Consider the following 17,940-nt stretch of genomic DNA (forward strand, 5'->3'; position numbering starts at 1 on the left):
GGATGACATAATTTTCATTTTTTGAGTAAACCATTCTATAACACTAAATAATGTTGGAGCAAAGCTGTGGTAAATGGTAAATCCATTTATATTTAGAAAGAAATAACTGTAAGTATAGTGTATATCACTGCAGACATAATATTCAAAAACATATGCTCTTTAAAATTAAGCTCCAAAATTAACACTGTAATTACACTGGAAAGTGTCTTATGTAATAATACTTTGGCAAACCATTGAGCATATGGTCATCAGATACGAATGCCATGTGAGAGGAAGTTTAAATGTGATTCATCCGTTATCTCACTGTAGGACAGACAAAGTATGGATGTGTTATCTATCTCTCTTAGAGCACTGTTTTATACTGGCTGTCATGACCATATGAGTTTAATCTCTCTATATGGAGCTCACAAAGAGTCAGTTAATACTGGAAAACGATTACTTAGCTAGCTCTCTTTGAAGAACTTTTTAATTCATCTTTCCTAGTTATTATTTGTCCATGACTAAGAAATACCCATCTGTTCCTATCAGTGAAAAAAAAGAAATTAAAAAAAATATTTGACTATTCTTGTTATATAACATCAGGGAAACATTGCCTACTTTATTTATTTAATATTTTACCATAAAGTAAGAGCACATATTCACAAGCAAACAACATCAAAGGAATGACACTTTCCAAATAGAGCTTGGGAATCCTTTATTTGGAGGTCCCTTGATGTCCTTGATAAATTTGTGTTGTTTGAGATAAACTATAAAGGGAAAAAAATAATCCCTAACGGAGAAAACATATAAAAAGCAACAATAAAGAAATATAAAAATATGCTTATTACACAGCTCGCTGGGGTACTTGATTCTGAGTGGTCAGTCACGATATTGTGTTGTCAAATATTTTTTTATAGTGACTGCTAAACAGTATAATTGTCTGTTGTCCAAGGTAACTGATTTCCTACATAGCTGTTCTAGTTTCATGTGTCTCATATCACTATTTCTTCTCACAAAATAAAATACTTTCAACTCAAATCAATATTTCATGTCCATATATTTATTAATTAGTAAGTAGCTGTGTAATAAGCAGTATAATGTGCGAATTCGCATTGAGGTTCTGATCACTCTGTTTGAGTTTGCATAGACACTGAAATGTACAGTATTAACTTATTGACAGCATCTAAAGAGTAAGTATAATTTTACGTATTAGAGACATACAAATGTTTACAAATACTTATTTTGAATTAATGGAATTAATTGGATGATTTGATTGTATATATAATCAATTAGATTAATTAAATGTTCAATGCCATTACATTTATTTAATAAAAATGATGCATTGATGGGACACAAAAGGAGTTTTCTTAATATGCTGCGGCTCAAAGAGCACTTCGAATGAAGCATGTCGTTGTTGTACAGTGTTTTGCTATTTTTTTCCCCCAATAAATAATTGTGATTACATTTATCTGCCTGGTGCATTATTTATATAATAAAGTAATGGTTAGGGTTAGGTTCAGGGGTAGTGGTGGGATCAGCAGCTCATAAATATCTAAATAGTAGCATTTTGTAACTAAAATAATTGTCACTGTACATTTATCTGCCTATTACATTTTTTATATTGTTGAGTTTACAGTACGTACAGTATATGTATATGTAAAAACATGCAAGCTTTAGATATTGTCATTGTCAATATACTTTAAATCCAGATTTTATGTTTCAGCGTCTATCCAAATGTACAAACATGTACATGTAAATGCTACGTATGAATTACAAACAATAATGAGATCAGGAAATATAGAAATAGAAGTTTTTCTAACACCTCCAGGAGTCCCCTAAAAAAAGGCATTTAAAAATAAATGCAGATGAACTAAAGTGGTTTATAATGAACCTCAACATCTCCAGCAGCCTGGAAAAGCATCTTGCTTTGGCATAGACTTCTCTTAAACCACATATGTCACTAAATCTAAGTTTTTTCTGCTCTGTGAACACCTGTGGCAATTCCATAATCAGATCTGTTCCTGGCAAGATATGTAAAAAAATGTTAATTTGTTGAGCCAAGCTCAACTTGAACTCCATTATTTTTACAAAACTATGAAAAATGTATAAGAATGAAATAAAAAAGTTGTCTACAGAAAACCTCTTCCATGTCATTTAAAAGACAAAAGAAAGTATAATTTGTATTTTTATGAACATTTCATGAGCAGTGGGCTGAAAGTTATAAATATGTAAATTATACAGCAGGTGTAGTTCAAGGCAGGTTGGTTCTTGGTTGATTTGAACAAAATGGTAAATAAAATATCAGCTGCTTAGAATTACCTTGTTGGCAGAGCTGAATGATGAATATTTTGAAATCTAGTCATTTGAAAACAGAATCACTTGTGAAATACATACAGATATTCTGAAAAGCAGTATTTTGGAAGCCACACTTCTGTAAATGTATTCTAAAGTGGATCATTTTATATTAATGCATGATAGCAGCTGGTACTTTTGACTTCCAAAAATATAATTATTTTTTACAGAAAGTGGTACTTTTAGGAACAGGTACAACTCTTTGATATACTGTGGAAACCAAGCGCTTTCATGAAGGAAGGTCCATACAATAGTAGGTCGAAAGAGTTGTGCAGTTGCCTAGCAACAAGCAGAGGTGGGTTTCCCAAAAGCTATGTTGCACAATGAACATTGAGTCCACTGTTTAGAGCCCTGCTAGTTTACTCAAGTTTAGAGTGTTTCACAATTTCCCCCAGCTTTCATGTTCTTTAGATGCAATTTTCTTATAAATTTTCAACTGAGCTGAGAAGTGTTTCTATGTTTATCGTCAAAAAAAACTAGCTCAAACTTGACAGAAATGCCCTAAAATTACTCATGCAGAGTGCATTATTATTTTTTCCAAACAAGAACTGTATTGTGTATTCATTACATAATAACATTATGGTATTTCCTGCATTATGCCACTAGCATCACCAAATGGAATTGCAAAAATAATTATTGTTTTTAAACAGCTTTCCCAAGCTTTCCCCCATTTGTAGTGTATTATAATAACACTACAAAGTGGAATCTTCAAACAAACAGAACAGTGTTCTAATATCACCACAAACCCAGCATTTGCATATTAAGCTGAGATAGGAGAAAATATTTTAACATTGAAAAAAATTACACAGCTTTAAATCTCAGTCTTCAAAATTTACTCAATACTAATTTTGTTATTTAAACACTATGCAAGGGTTTGGTAGGCTACATATTTGCAAACACATGTTGGTAAGCAATAAACCTTCCATTTATATGTGGGTTTAGTCTCTGTATGATGGGCGTGCATTAACAGACTTAAATTACCACCTTTGCTTACTAACTACGTCACTGTCAATCAAAGCAGGATATATTTGGACAGGAGACCTGATGCCTATTTCTGTAGTCCAGTGGTAACCAGACATTGTTATTAGTCATATTTCTGGCTATTTGTTAGATTGAAGCCTTCAAGCTTAATTTTCTATGTTTTTAATTTTATTGTATCAAGTTTGTATTTTCTGATAGTTATACAATATATTCATCCATGTAAAAGGTGATATGTGTAATATTTTGAGGTTTAAATACTTTCTCCCATCCTAATGTAATATGCAGAGACAACTACAAGTAAGCCATTATTAAGCTGATTCCACTAAAATGTGTAAACACTGAATAAACACTTTTTATTGTTCTGTTTGAACATCTCAATCAGCAACATGGTAACACTTTACAATAAGTTTCCATTTGTTAACGTTAGTTTACAACATTAGTTAACATGAACTTACGATGAACAAGACTTTTACAGCATTTAATAATCTTTGTTCATGTTAATTTCAACAACTACTAATATGTTTTTCAAATCAAAAGTTGTATTAATGCACATGAAGCAACATGAACTAACAATGAGCAATTGTATTTTTATTAACTAACATTAACAAAGATGAATAAATGCTGGGAAAAGTATATTGGTAATTGTTTGTTCATGATACCTAATGCATTAACTATTGTTAATGAATGGAACCTTACTGTAAAGTTTACCAGCAGCATTCACTTAACCAGTGATGTGAGTTTGGAATGCACTCAAAAAAATATTTTGCTCCATTTTTAAGATTTACACATTTCAATTTCATAACAGAATTACATTACAAATTTAATTGAGTTATCTTTAACAAAATGTAATTAATAAAACTACATTTAGTTTTGTTAAAGATTACTCAATTCAATTGTTAGAAATTATTAGAAATATGAAATTGAAATGTGTAAATTCTAAATAGGCTAAATTTGTTTTTAATAACTGTCTGTTTGTCAACCAATGGTAGACCGGGAGTGTTCAGGAAACCAGTTAGGAAACAGACAGTATGTTTGCAATTCCATTTGATGACATTAGTGGCACAGACATGACATACTTAGACACTTTTAACTGTAAGTTACAAGATGTTTTAGCTTCTGTCACCTTAGAAGTTCATTTTCCTGCTTCCTTTGTTATTCCCATTTTAATTAGCACTTAGGCTGTCTACAGAAACAAATAAATAATTGTTTAAACAATTTTTTTCAAAGTGATGAAAATTGCCCCCAAATAAGACTATAAATATTTTCCTTTCAAAATGTGAAGCAATTTGTTGTAATACATTCAGTTCTTTAGAGAGAAAACAAAATACTAAGTAACGAAGATGTTCTCTGGTCTTCTTTTTGCTTGTAAGTTATTGAGCTTCAATAGCTGTGTTTCCATCCACATGTCTTTACACACATTTCCTTAGAATTTAACTAAATTAGACCCCACACCATATTATTAAGAAAATAAAGTTGATTTCTCAATCTGTTGCGGTAGTCTTATTTGGACAGCAGTAATGTCATTTGTTGTATTTTGCTCATATTTCCTGTATAATTTCCTTTACTCAGAGGAGCAATAGATTTAATGTGCTGTTTTTGTTTGGACTCTGTGTCTAAATAACCATTTATCAAACCAACAGCGAAGTTAGCGAGGCACAGTAGCGAATACTCGTATTCACACTCCGTATTGAATACATTATTCGGATTCGTAGTAATATCTAGCTGACAGAGTGGCTCATATTTCATAATTAGGAATAAGACATTATAGCATGACAAGTGGAAAATTTCAAATGACTTAATGATGATGTATAGTGCATATATGGCGAAACGATATGGCTCAACCAACCATATGCATTGCAGCATTCTACAGATGCAAAAGGGGCTGCGCTCTGCTGAGAGTATTTAAGGAGCAGAACGTGAATTATTGTTGGGAAAACCAATAATCATCTCTTTTCTTTCATAGTCACTTAGGTGTGATGATTTTAATATCTGTCTCTTTTAACAATGTTGATGAGTAATTATTTCTTACTCTGTTTCAATATTGGGAGCATAAAACTTTCTGACCTGTCTTACGGATTTATGACTAGAGTGTGTGGTTGATGCTATGTGTGATTCTATTCCTCAGAAATCCGGGAGGCTTTCAAGGTGTTTGATCGAGATGGGAATGGATTCATCTCAAAGCAGGAACTTGGCATGGCCATGCGCTCTTTAGGGTATATGCCCAATGAGGTCGAGCTAGAGGTCATCATTCAAAGACTCGACATGGATGGTGAGGAGAGGAACATACTTGACTTGAATTTGGCTAAGAGCCTGTTCTGTTCCAAATGCTTTCTTGTCTCCGCCTACCCTGTTTTTAAATATTTTTTCTATGCAAACATACACTAAACGTACGTCTTTGCGCCTCACTGTTTTTTTAGCACCTCGCGCATTTTAAGATGCCGTGTCAGTTAAAGAACTTTAACTTTTAAAAATGTTCCAATCACTGAGCTGCATCTAGCTTTTTTTAAAAAATGCAAGATCACGTTCGCTCTAAATGGCACATGAATTCATCTGATTAGTCTAGACATGCATGGAGACTTGTTTTATATTCCAGAGCAAATTACAACAATTGGATCTTCATATTGTGCTAGAGTGCATCTAATACTTCAAGGACTCTTGTTGCAGGAGATGGCCAGGTGGATTTCGAGGAATTCGTTACCCTTCTGGGGCCCAAACTCACAGCTGCCGGAATGCCTGACAAGTTCAACGGAACCGATTTTGACTCTGTGTTCTGGAAGGTGATTATTAGCTACTTCTCTGATATTTCAAGTGACAAGAGGCACACATTCTGCTGATTCTGTCTGTGCAAAACAGAGATTAAATCTGGTATATATTCTTTTATATATTTCATATTAAATGTGTTATAAGTGACCCATTTTGATTGCTGTTTTAGCCAATTAAAAACCTTTCAATCCATAAGAAACCACAACGATAAACAAAGGCACTTTATTTAAACATATAAAAAAATATAAAATTAATTGCTCTCTTTCTGTACTTTTTGCACCTCTACTTCACTACTCTAGCTTACTCCTAAAATTTGGTGTTGTGATACTGCAAATCAGGGCGATGCTAGGATTTCAATCTAAGGGGGGCTCATCCCCCAATGACACTATTAGATGTGCACATCTAATATTTTTCCCTCTTTATCAATAGATAGATTTATCATTCAAGATAGCCAGCTAATATTCTTTCAGAATATTGTCATTTTCTATTATATACACACTAAATTATAAAAAAAAAACATACTGAAACCATTTAAAAAAAAAACTTTAAAGAATATACTGTATATATATATATATATACATATATATATATATATATATATATATATATATATATATATATATATATATATATATATATGTATATATAACGTTTTTTTTCCTTTAATAAAAAATGCATTCATTCTACAGATTAAAGTTATATCAAACACCACAAAAACTCATTATTACAGTAAATGTCACGTTTAGCCTGGTCGTTATTTAGTGGAGTGAATTACTTCCGGATGATGTTTCTCTGTATGTCATTAACTTGTCACTCGAATCTTTTGAATTAGTTCAAGAGAAAATCACTTTGAAAAGAGATTTTCATTTCAATATATATATACATATATAAATAAAAGATTAGTTCAGATTTGTTCACTTATTTGTTCAGTAACCATTTTTTGTAAATCATACTTTTACACCAGTTCATTCAACAAATGAACGTCTTTTTTGTTATTTGAGTGAGTCATTAAACCATTGATAAAGCACCTTGTTCACCACCAGAACAAGTCTAATTATACTTTATTAAAATCAGCATGTCTACTGAGAGACTTTGTCGTGGCAGATTCCCCAAAACAGCCATCGAAGCACAGTTGAGTCAAAGATTTCTCGGAGGCGCAAAGTTCTGATTCCAAAAATAGACTTTTATTACAGAGTAACAAAGCCGAGGTGTTCCATGGAGCATCTAAAATTACACTTCAGAATCATGCATTTTTTGCCTCCCTAGTTTCATCTTCGCCGTCTCCCTTCTAGCTGGTCACCCTTGAACCCAACTTGCTTCAGTGATGGCAAAAGCATGACTATTTCATTTTATATGTATAAAACACACTGTAATCACTTCATATGGTTACATATTTTATATTGACTAACTATCATTACTTTCTGCATTAATTTGATTAGTATATTAAATGATTTCCCTTGTTACAGTTGTTGGTTACACACATTCTTATAAAATGGAGAGTTGTATGTCCACCCACATACATGTTTCATCTCATTTCTAGCACTAATTAACGCACATATATCATCTGCCTTTTTTAGACACCAGGCAGTTCCTGTCTCAGACATTAAATCATCCTTTTAGTATCCACACACACATCTCATTTAGAGTCATACAGAGTTTAACAGAAAGAGGCTGTAATTCTCCTTAGAGAAGCCAAGCTACATTTTTCCATTGATTTGCACTTTGATTATTAAACTGAGTTAATTGATAATTAAATCAATAAATTAATGATTAAATATCTGAATCATACTGAATCATACTGAATAACATTCATAATGCAGTTATTCATAGTACATTGATTATACATTGTCATTTTTAGATCATTGCATATTGCATACACATTAATTCAATTATCAAAAATGGATTAACCAAATGATTAAATATCATATATTTAAATATCATAAGCGTTTTCCCACATATGACAACAAAGCATATCATTTTGTGAACTGATGTGCATGACCTTCTAAGTGTACAAAAAAAAAAAAAATGTTTAGCCTAAAAGTAATTACAAGTTCCCTATCTGTCACTCACTTGACGTTGTGTCGATGTAGTGACACTAGGGGTCACTCTTGGGAGCCCCAAACACCTCTGCTTTTTGGAAAAAAGGCCAATGGGAATTGGTGAGTGGAATTTGCATGCCACTCCCCTGGACATACGGGTATAAAAGGAGCTGGTATGCAACCACTCATTCAGATTTTCTCTTTGGATCCGAGCGGTTGTATTCAGTGCACTGAATTCAATTTCCCTCCAAAGACACACCTCAAAACTGCTGGATTTACGGCGCATTTCAGTGGCTTCTCCCCCTCTGCACCCGTGGAGTGCAGAGAATGCCCCTAGGCGCTTCGGCAGAGCGAAAAAGTGAGTATATTCTAAAAGAGTATATGTTCATTCACAAAAAGAGTGGCACACACGGAATGTCTTTTTAAAGATGCCTTTCCGTTTGTGTGTTATTCCTGGTTGTGGTCATTATCTCTCCGCTTCTGACGGCCACGATCGCTGTCTTACGTGTCAGGGCGCTGCCCACGCGGAGACATCCTTCGTGGATGGATCATGTCCTCATTGCGAGAACATGACCATGGCAACGTTGCGGTCGCGGCTTGCTTTCGTAAGAAAGCAAGCCACTCCAGCGGCTCCTTCTACCTACGGGTTTTGGGGCTGCATCGGTTAGCACTGGGGGCAATTTGGGGACATCAATGGGACCACCTCCGCCGGGTATCCCCCCACGGACCTCCCGTTCTCCGGCACGCTCGCTTGCCCTGGTCGGGCGCTCGGACGAGACCGCCGGTTCGTCTCAGTTCGAGTTCGACCTCTTGTTCGGAGCCCGGGAAGACGATGAGTTATCGAGCGCAGCATCAGAGAGAGGGCTCGTCCAGTCGGACGCAGAAGCTTCGACTGGGTTTCCTCTTTCGGGAATGGTCGCCCAGTCTCAGGCCGATGCGGAAATGACGGACATGCTTTCCCGGGCGGCCGCGAGCATCGGGCTAGAGTGGAACCCTCCACTCTCCCCTGAACCCTCGTGGCTCGACGATTGGTTCCTGGGCTCGGTGCGCTGGCCACGGCCACGCCCCTCCCCCGTTCCTTTCTTTCCGGAAGTGCATGAGGAGCTGACAAGGTCGTGGGAGGCACCTTTTACTGCCCGGTCCCGGACTTTCAGCATCCCCGCTCTCAATACCCTCGATGGTGGAGCGGCCAGGGGGTATTCGGTGATCCCCCAGGTGGATAGGGTGCCCGAAGCTCCCGTCCAGGGCCTGTAGGTTTACATCGTCCCTGACGACCAGGGCCTACAGTGCTGCTGCACAAGCCGCCTCTGCCCTGCACGCCATGGCTCTCCTGCAAGTACACCAAGCCAAGGCGCTAAAAGAGTTGCACGAGGGTAGTTTTGACCTGGGATTGATGCAGGAACTGCGCTCGGCGACCGACCTCGCTCTCCGGGTGACGAAGGTCATGGCGCGGTCTCTCGGGCATGTGATGTCCACCCTGGTGGTCCAGGAGTGCCACTTTTGGCTCAACTTGGTTGAGATCTGAGAGGCTGACAAGGCACGGTACCTTGATGCCCCCATCTCCCAGATTGGCCTGTTCGGCGACACCGTCGAGGACTTTGCCCAGCAGTTCTCGGTGGTGAAGAAGCAGATGGAGGCCATACAACACATCCAAGATCCCACACCACGTCTGCTCATCGCCAAGGGCGTCCTCCTGCAGCAACAACACCGGCTCCGCCGCAGCCCTTCCCGTGGTCCGGCCCTGGCGTGGAGCCCAACGCAGGAAGCAGACGCCACACGTCTCACGGCTGGCCGCTAAGGACCCGAGGAAGGCTTCGAAGTGCCCCTGAGACGGGCGACCCAGGGGCGAGGAGACCTGCTTCTCTGGAGCTGGTGATCAGACCACTCCATCCCCCGGTTCAGAGCGTCTCTTTTCTAGGTTTGGAGTTGGACTCAGTCTCAATGACGGCGTGCCTCATGAACGAGCATGCACAGTCGGTGCTGAACTGCCTGAAGGTGTTCATACAGAGGACAGCGGTTCCACTGAAAATTTTTCAGAGGCTCCTAGGGCATATGGCATCCTCAGCGGCGGCCACACCGCTCGGGTTGATGCATATGAGACCGCTTCAGCACTGGTTTCAGACTCGAGTCCCGAGATGGGCATCGCACCACAGGACACATCGCGTGGCCATCACGCCGATCTGTCGCCGCCTCTTCAGACCTTGCATTTCTACGGGCAGGGGTCCCCCCAGAGCAGGTCTCCAGGCACGTCATGGTTACAACAGACGCCTCCAAGATGGGCTGGGGCGCTGTATGCAATGGGCACACTGGACTGGCCCGCGGCTGCGTTGGCACATCAACTGCCTCGAGTCGTTGGCAGTACTGCTCGCCCTGCGTAGGTTACGAACCTCCATCAGGGAACTGAGGTTACGAAAGTAACCATGACGTTTTTATTACGTCCTGATGTCATTGTAATGTCATTAGTCACTTGTTTTACTCTTAATTTATCCAGCTCATTTCACTCCTTGTTAAAAGAGCTAACCGAACTAAACGAACAACATCCCTCCTCTCCTTCAAATCGATTAAAATATTCATGAATCAAATGAGGCAATGTGGTTTATTCATTCAGTGGGTCAAACCAATGATATCCTCCTTCACAGCCGGCACTCTAATGCTATTGGTGCGCACTTTAGTCAGTCCTTACAGGTGGGAAAAGCAGCCTCGTGCTTCAAACAAGTGCAGCATTGTGGCTGCTGCTGTTTAAAACACTTGCATGTTGATTGCAAAGTCACAAATTTTTAAGGGGGGCTGAGATAGGGTGACCAGACTCCTGCTTGTGGAAAACGGGACAGCCCCCTCCCAGCAAAAATTTAATTGACATATCCTTACCTAGGCACAGATCAATGTGAAGTAGAGGGTGCATCTGCATCTGTAACTGTTGTCACCTTGTACTTTTCGCTGGCAGCAATTTTTCTCAGTGTGCACTTGTCTTTCAAGAGTTTATTGTAAAATGCAGAGCAGTCCAGTCCAAAATTAAGATGTACGAAAAGCATTGCCTTCATGACTGTTACACTGAGTTGAGATTTATCCGGTGTCCATGCTGCATTGAGAATGAGAACACAAGCTCCACAGATGCACATGTACCAGGCAGGCATAAAACAAAAAAGCGTGGTTTCGTCAATCAAACTGAGAGCGGGGATTCTGGAGTAGAAGTGTTCGAGGCTGCTCTGAATGTCTTTCCACTCTGGGATGTCTCTCAGTAGGGCCCTCTCAAGTTTTTCTGTTTTCTCCAATGAGCGACTCCAATTTTGGAGGTAATCCACCGATGCTGAATAAAACTTTCTCACTGCACAAAAGAAATCATCCGCTCGCATGTAACCAGCTTCAACCAGGGCATCCAACTGCTTTTTAATGTCAGAGGGTATTAATGATTCCTCCAGCCTGGCCTGCAAGACTTTTCTCAGGTCATAAATGTGCAAAGCCACTTCTGTGCCTGATATGTGGTCTTGCTCCACTATCTCCAGTGCACGGTTAAAAGTGGCTGTTTGCTTGAGTGCGAAGCCAATCCAAAGTTTAGTGGAAGGATCCCTGAAAATGTCTCTTAGAAACTTTGGGCATTTTTCTTGAGAAAGCAAGTATGCATGCAGACCATTGAAAATGTGTAGTATTCTTTCAAGAGCTGGACCAAGAGAGAGAAAATGTGTGTTGCCATGCTGCAGTAATTTCTGAAAGTCCAGCTGCACAAAAGCGAGTACGTTGCATATGACAGCTTCAGATTTGGTGCGGGCAGAAGAAAATTTCAGATCATACAGTTTCTTGATCAATTTCGCAGTGCAGTCAGCCGACCGAAAACTATGGCCGTGCACAATAGAATGATAAGCAAAAAGTCCTTCACTTCCGTGCACCTCGTCAGATTCCGAACTTTGCTTCACAAAAAAATCACTAATACTTGGTGTGGCACACCTACTTTTAGCAGCATCCACATGCTTTTTTGTATGAACATTCTGCACGATGTCAGTGTGGCCTCCATGGGTGATGGAAAAGCGAGCTCCACAGATCTCACACCTCACTTTACTAGGTTCTGCCTGTGACTCCTTTTTTAGAAATGTAAACTCTTTTTGAAGATCCTCACTAAATGTACATGCATGCTTCCTTGACATTTTTCCATCCACAATTTCATCTGTGTGCTCTTTCAAACTATCTCTTCAATCAGTTCACTAACTGGGCATCTATTGATAGGGGATTGTGATTGGATAGTTTAATCCAATCATGTACTTCAAATAACACAGTGCGATTTTATTAGTTTTACAAGCTGTATTCTTGGCTACCTTTGATTAGAATACTCACCTGACTGAGAAAGCCACACAGGCGATGGGAGAGGGGAAATATGGGACAAAACACGATTTTTTCAGAATAAGCACTAGAAAAAGTGCTTAAATACGGGACTGTCCCGGGAAAAATGGGACGTCTGGCCATTCTAGGCTGAGATGAATTTTAGGGGGGCTGAAGCCCTCCTAAATTGGAAAATATTGTTGGCTCTTGAATGATAAATTGCTTGTGATGTTCCTTATTTGTAAGTCACTTTGGATTAAAGCATCTGCTAAATGATGTAATGTAAATGTAATCAGAAATGCTCTGTATACATCATTTTGTGCCAAGGAGTCAAGGTGTAACTGGTTAGCATGGTCCAGTTAAACCCTGCTGGTACTGTAGATGCCATAACTATACCATTCTTCTGCCAAAAAGCATCTTTATCCATTGTCGTCCATTCTAAATAGCGTTTTTGTTTTCTTTCTGACAAATTCAAAAGAAATACTTTTCTTTCTTTTTGTTTTTGTTTTTTTGCAAACATATAAATTACAGATATCATATTACAGTAAATATTTGACCATTTATACATTTTTAGGGCTTTTAAAAGCATAAAATTGATTTACATATATATTTCTTTAATGTCACACCTCATACACTGGATGGATAGTCGTTAGTGAAGGGCTTGGCAATTGTGCACCTTCTTGTGGTTCCATCAGCCAATCAGCATTGTCATGACGTCATTTTAGTTTGGCTCTAGAATGATTAGTCTCATAAAACCCATTAGTGTTTGCTCAAGTGCCCCTCAGCAAAGACTGCAAACTTCTAAGTGGTCATTGGCCAGCCGGACATTTGCTTTTGAGATGATTGATAATGCTAATACTATATTCCATTCAAAGTCGGAAGAGGGATGTTCTGACTTGAAATCTCTGATCTCCAACATATTAGGCATTGCATTGCCCGATGCTTGAAAAATGACATCAATTCAAGTCATTTTACTTGTATAGTGAAAATCATGCCTTAAAATTATTGTCTTTAAGCCCCCAGTGAGCAAGCTATAAGTGACTGTGGAAAGATGTTAGTTTATGGAGAAAAATAGCCTGTGTCAGTGCCCATGGGATGGGTAACTCACACATCTGTGAGAACACCATGAATGCAGACAGATAAGTACACATTTTGGAGCAACATATACTGCCATCCAGCACCGTCTTTTCCAGGGACGTCCCTGCATTTTCCAGCAGGACAACTTCAAACCACATTTTGCCTGGATTACAAGTACATGGCTGTGTAAGCAGAGAGTGTGGGTGCTAGATTGGCCTGCCTGCAGTCCTGACCAGTCTCCAATTGAGAATGTGTGGCGCATTATTATGTGCATTAGATGGCAACAAAGACCCCTTACAATTGTGCAGCTAAAAACCTACGTAATGGATGGATTGGGGAAAATTCCACTTTCCAAACATAACAAACTTGTGTCTTCAGTGCCCAAATGCTAAATAAGTGTTATTAGAAGAAATGGTGATGTTTCACAGTGGTAAACATTCAACTGTCCCAAATTTTTTGAAGCGTGTTGCAATCATCTGATTTGAAATTACTGTACATAAAAAAAAAAGAAAACTATGAAATTCACACGGTAAAACATCATAAAATGTGTAGTTGTAGAGCTTTCAATATAGCAAAGGGTGATTATAATTTACAAATCACTCATTTTTGTTTTTGTTAGCATTTTTCATACTGTCCCAACTTTTTCGGAATTGGAGTTGTAGAATATAAGTGTTTCCGGTTCCGGCAGACCTGACTAATGCAGCATAACTACGGGTTGAGGGATACATTAGGTGTATGCCTGACTGAAGAGATGAGTCTTTAGTCTAGACTTAAACTGAGAGAGTGTGTCTGAGTCCCGAACAATGCTAGGAAGGTTATTCCATAGTTTAGGAGCCAAATAGGAAATGGATCTACCTCCTTTTGTGTATTTTGATATTCTAGGTAATATTAACAGGCCAGAATTTTGCGATCATAGTGAACTTGATGGATTATAGTGTGATAGAAGGTTGTTTAAGTACTGAGGAGTTAGACTATTCAAAGCTTTGTAAGTAATAAGCAGGATTTTTAAATGTATACGAAACTTTACATGTAGCCAATGTACTGTAGTTGGGCTGATATGATCATATTTCTTGGTTTTAGTCAGCACTCTAAGCTGCTGCATTTTAAACTAACTAATTTATTGAACTTGCAGGACATCCTCCCAGTAAAGCATTACAATAATCTTGTCTTGAGGTCATGCTTTTCAGCATCAGATACATAGAGCATGTGTCGTAACTTAGCAATATTTCTGAGGTGGAAGAATGCTGTTCTACAGACATTGGAAGTGTAATTTTCAAAGGACAGATTGCTATCAAACATAACACCCAAGTTAAAAAAAACAAATGACAATGCTCCCGTTAACTTATCAGGTATGCAATTGTCAGCAGAGATGTCTCCTACAGTACCAACCAAATTATTAAACAATTCTGCAATGCTAGCATTTGCTCTACAGGTGTACGATTATCAATATAATGTAGAATTTAACATATTTTACACTCCTGTCTCTGCAAATGTTTGATGAATAAGTACTATTTTCTTGTAATGTTGGATTTGTGGCTCATTGATGGATATTATTTATTAAAAGTGAATGTTTGTCATTATCTCTATACATCTCCCTGGATGCCAACATGTTTGCGTGACATCATGCACCTGCATCTCGGGATCAAGTCGAAGGTTTACACACCTGTTTCCAAGTTGGAAGTCCAGCTGCAAGTGGCATTCCATTGCACTTTTCCAAGTAGGATGGAAGTTGAAAAATCTGACTTTTCAAGTTGAATGGAACACAGAAAAGCAGATTTTAAGCATTCAGGATTGCTAACATTGGGTTGGCTGACATGTTTTTGAAGGGCAGAGGTTTGGAGACGGGGCATGTGGCTGAAGTTAGCAAAACAGATGAAATTTGTCTTGCAGTAGCTTTAAGGGTCTTCTATCTTTTCTAAAAATCTACACATATGCATACCTTTCAATATAGATTTGTTGCAATGCCAGATAATAACTTTAAGAAAGAGCCATTAATAATTTCATGACACACTCTTCCTCTGCTTGTCTTTGAGTGAGTCGAGCTGAATATAATTGGTAAGAACCATATGGTGATTCTTCCAAAGGTTTTGATCTTTGTAATCTTGAATTAAAATGTATAACTTGAATAACTTGCTCCGCTCTTGAAACAATTTTTTTAAAGAAAAAAAAATAAAAAATGTTTATGGGGATTCCCCACAACCTCAGTACTGTACTTGATTGCTTGAGTTGGTAATACTTAAAAATCTTAATTTTATGAATTTTTAAGCCAAAGAAGTTCAAGGAACTCACAATTATTCTTTTACTTTATGTATTACTCTAACTTCACCTTATAATTAATACAATTAATTTTAATATGTTGTGTTGCACACATTAATGCAAATTAAGTAAAGCTTAAAATGTTATACATTTCTGAGTATAAGCTATTTATTTTCAGGTGTTATGGTTATTGAGTCAATTATTTATTTATATTGTGTACACAATTCAATCAATTTCTGATGGATAAAATTAAGACCCACTACACATGTTTTCCCATTGAAGACCCTGCTTTACTTGGAAATACATCACATCGTGGAAGTTAAATGGGATGCAAATGCCATTTCATGTTGATTTTATGCTGATTTAAAGAGAGTTTGTCCAAGTTGTGGCCACAAAGTTGGCTTAAAATGTGACATTTGTGGCCATGACAGAGGAAGAGGTTTGTGCACTTATGGTCTTATTGATACAGTTATGTCTCTCTGTTTTAGTGTGATATGCAGAAACTGACTGTGGAAGAGCTGAAGAGACTGTTGTACGACACTTTCTGTGACCATCTGTCTATGAAGGACATTGAGAATATCATCATGACAGAGGAGAACCACATTGAAAATCCTGAGGACTGCCAGGTTGACATTGACAGTAAGAATATTTTCACTTCTTTTTATGCACAGCTCTGGCTGAAATGCAAGTTAAACTTAAGTTAAAGTTCCCTTGTCATAAAAATGTTATACAGCTGCACAAATGACTTTATGGAATAGAACAATGGTTCTTTTTAATATCTTAAATGACTACTTAACATCTTACAACCATTGCCAAGCATCTTGAAGTGGATCCTGTAGTATCTACAATACTTCTAACTTTTAATATTCAAATGTGCCATAATTCTCCATTCATCCCCATTTCATCCCCTCCAAACTATCTCTCACCTCATTCATTTGTTTCTCTCCATTTTTTCAGCTGAGAGTCCGACCCAACAGGTGAAGCAAACTTGCGTAAGGAAGAGTCTGATCTGCGCCTTTGCGATTGCTTTCATCATCAGTGTCATGCTCATTGCGGCCAATCAGGTGCTTCGCAGTGGCATGAAGTAACCAAGTGGACCAATCACAGCCTAGTAAACATACACCAATGACAGAAATGGCAAAAAAAAAAAAAAAAAGAGCACAAACTGAAGCAGCAGAACAGCTCATTTTCTTTACATGAATTCCAATTGTTATGACTCAAATATTTTGGAGCTTCCTCTGGACAAAACTTTTCATAGACAGTTTTGAAATGTAATGCACACATACGCATCAATGTCTGACCCTTCTTACCTGCAGAGAAACAAAACAAAATCCTCAAACACTTCTAAAGAATACAAGAAAGGAGAAAAGGTGTTTCAAAACTCATTGGAGCATTTGATTAGTACAAATGTTACGGACTTATGGATGCTATGGCAAATTTAGACGCATGGATATCTCCAACCAAGGATTCTTCTTTTCGATGCATGATGATGCATGGATTTACAATAGTCTGGACGCACCAGTAGAGCTCAGCTGTGCATAGATTCATTTACAATATATATTAGATCCCACAACAAATTTTACAGACAAAGACCTGTCTCATGTATTTGAAGCGTTGGAGGAGGAGAGGAGACCATTTCTGAAATACAACATCCAATTTACTGATCCCTTTGCATGAGAATAAGGGCTGTTTAGGGCATGCTCATGTCATGCAGTGTTTGTCTTGTGTTGTCGAGTAACTATTGTGGGTTCTTACCTGTGTAGCCAAAGGGGGCGTGAAACAACCAAAAGTGATGTTTTACCGCTAGTGAACTATTAACTTAAGGGGTTTACATGGATCGATAGTAATGTTATAATGTTGAATTTCTTTTCACCTGAAATATACTGTACTATGCATTTTCAGGCTTACTTTCGAATGATCAACACTGTTCATTGGTGCAAATGTAACTGTTTTGCTTACTTTCGCAAACATTTGCACTGTAGTTATCTCATAGAGATAATTAGCAGAGGTGGGTAGAGTAGCCAAAAACTGTACTCAAGTAAAAGTACAATTACTTAAAAAAGAAAAAAAAAATTACTCAAGTAGAAGTAAAAGTACTAACATAAATAATTACTTGAGTAAGAGTAAGAAAGTATCCAATTAAAAGAGTACTCAAGTAGTGAGTAACTCTTTACTTTCACAA

General features: G+C 37.9%; 1 protein-coding gene across 1 annotated transcript in view; it reads left to right on the top strand.

Annotated features, from left to right (window-relative positions):
* The window catches only part of LOC127438035 (calcium-binding protein 7), a 50,877-nt gene extending 34,031 nt beyond the window's left edge, over nucleotides 1-16,846 (top strand). The window contains exons 2-5 of the mRNA XM_051693301.1: nucleotides 5,438-5,581; nucleotides 5,977-6,089; nucleotides 16,247-16,397; nucleotides 16,716-16,846. Coding sequence (XP_051549261.1) covers nucleotides 5,438-5,581; nucleotides 5,977-6,089; nucleotides 16,247-16,397; nucleotides 16,716-16,846 — 539 coding nt within the window. The remainder of the gene's footprint in view (nucleotides 1-5,437; nucleotides 5,582-5,976; nucleotides 6,090-16,246; nucleotides 16,398-16,715) is intronic.
* Nucleotides 16,847-17,940: the final 1,094 nt, after the last annotated feature.

This window comes from Myxocyprinus asiaticus, chromosome 4 (assembly GCF_019703515.2).
Source record: "Myxocyprinus asiaticus isolate MX2 ecotype Aquarium Trade chromosome 4, UBuf_Myxa_2, whole genome shotgun sequence".
In the NCBI taxonomy this organism is placed as follows: domain Eukaryota; kingdom Metazoa; phylum Chordata; class Actinopteri; order Cypriniformes; family Catostomidae; genus Myxocyprinus; species Myxocyprinus asiaticus.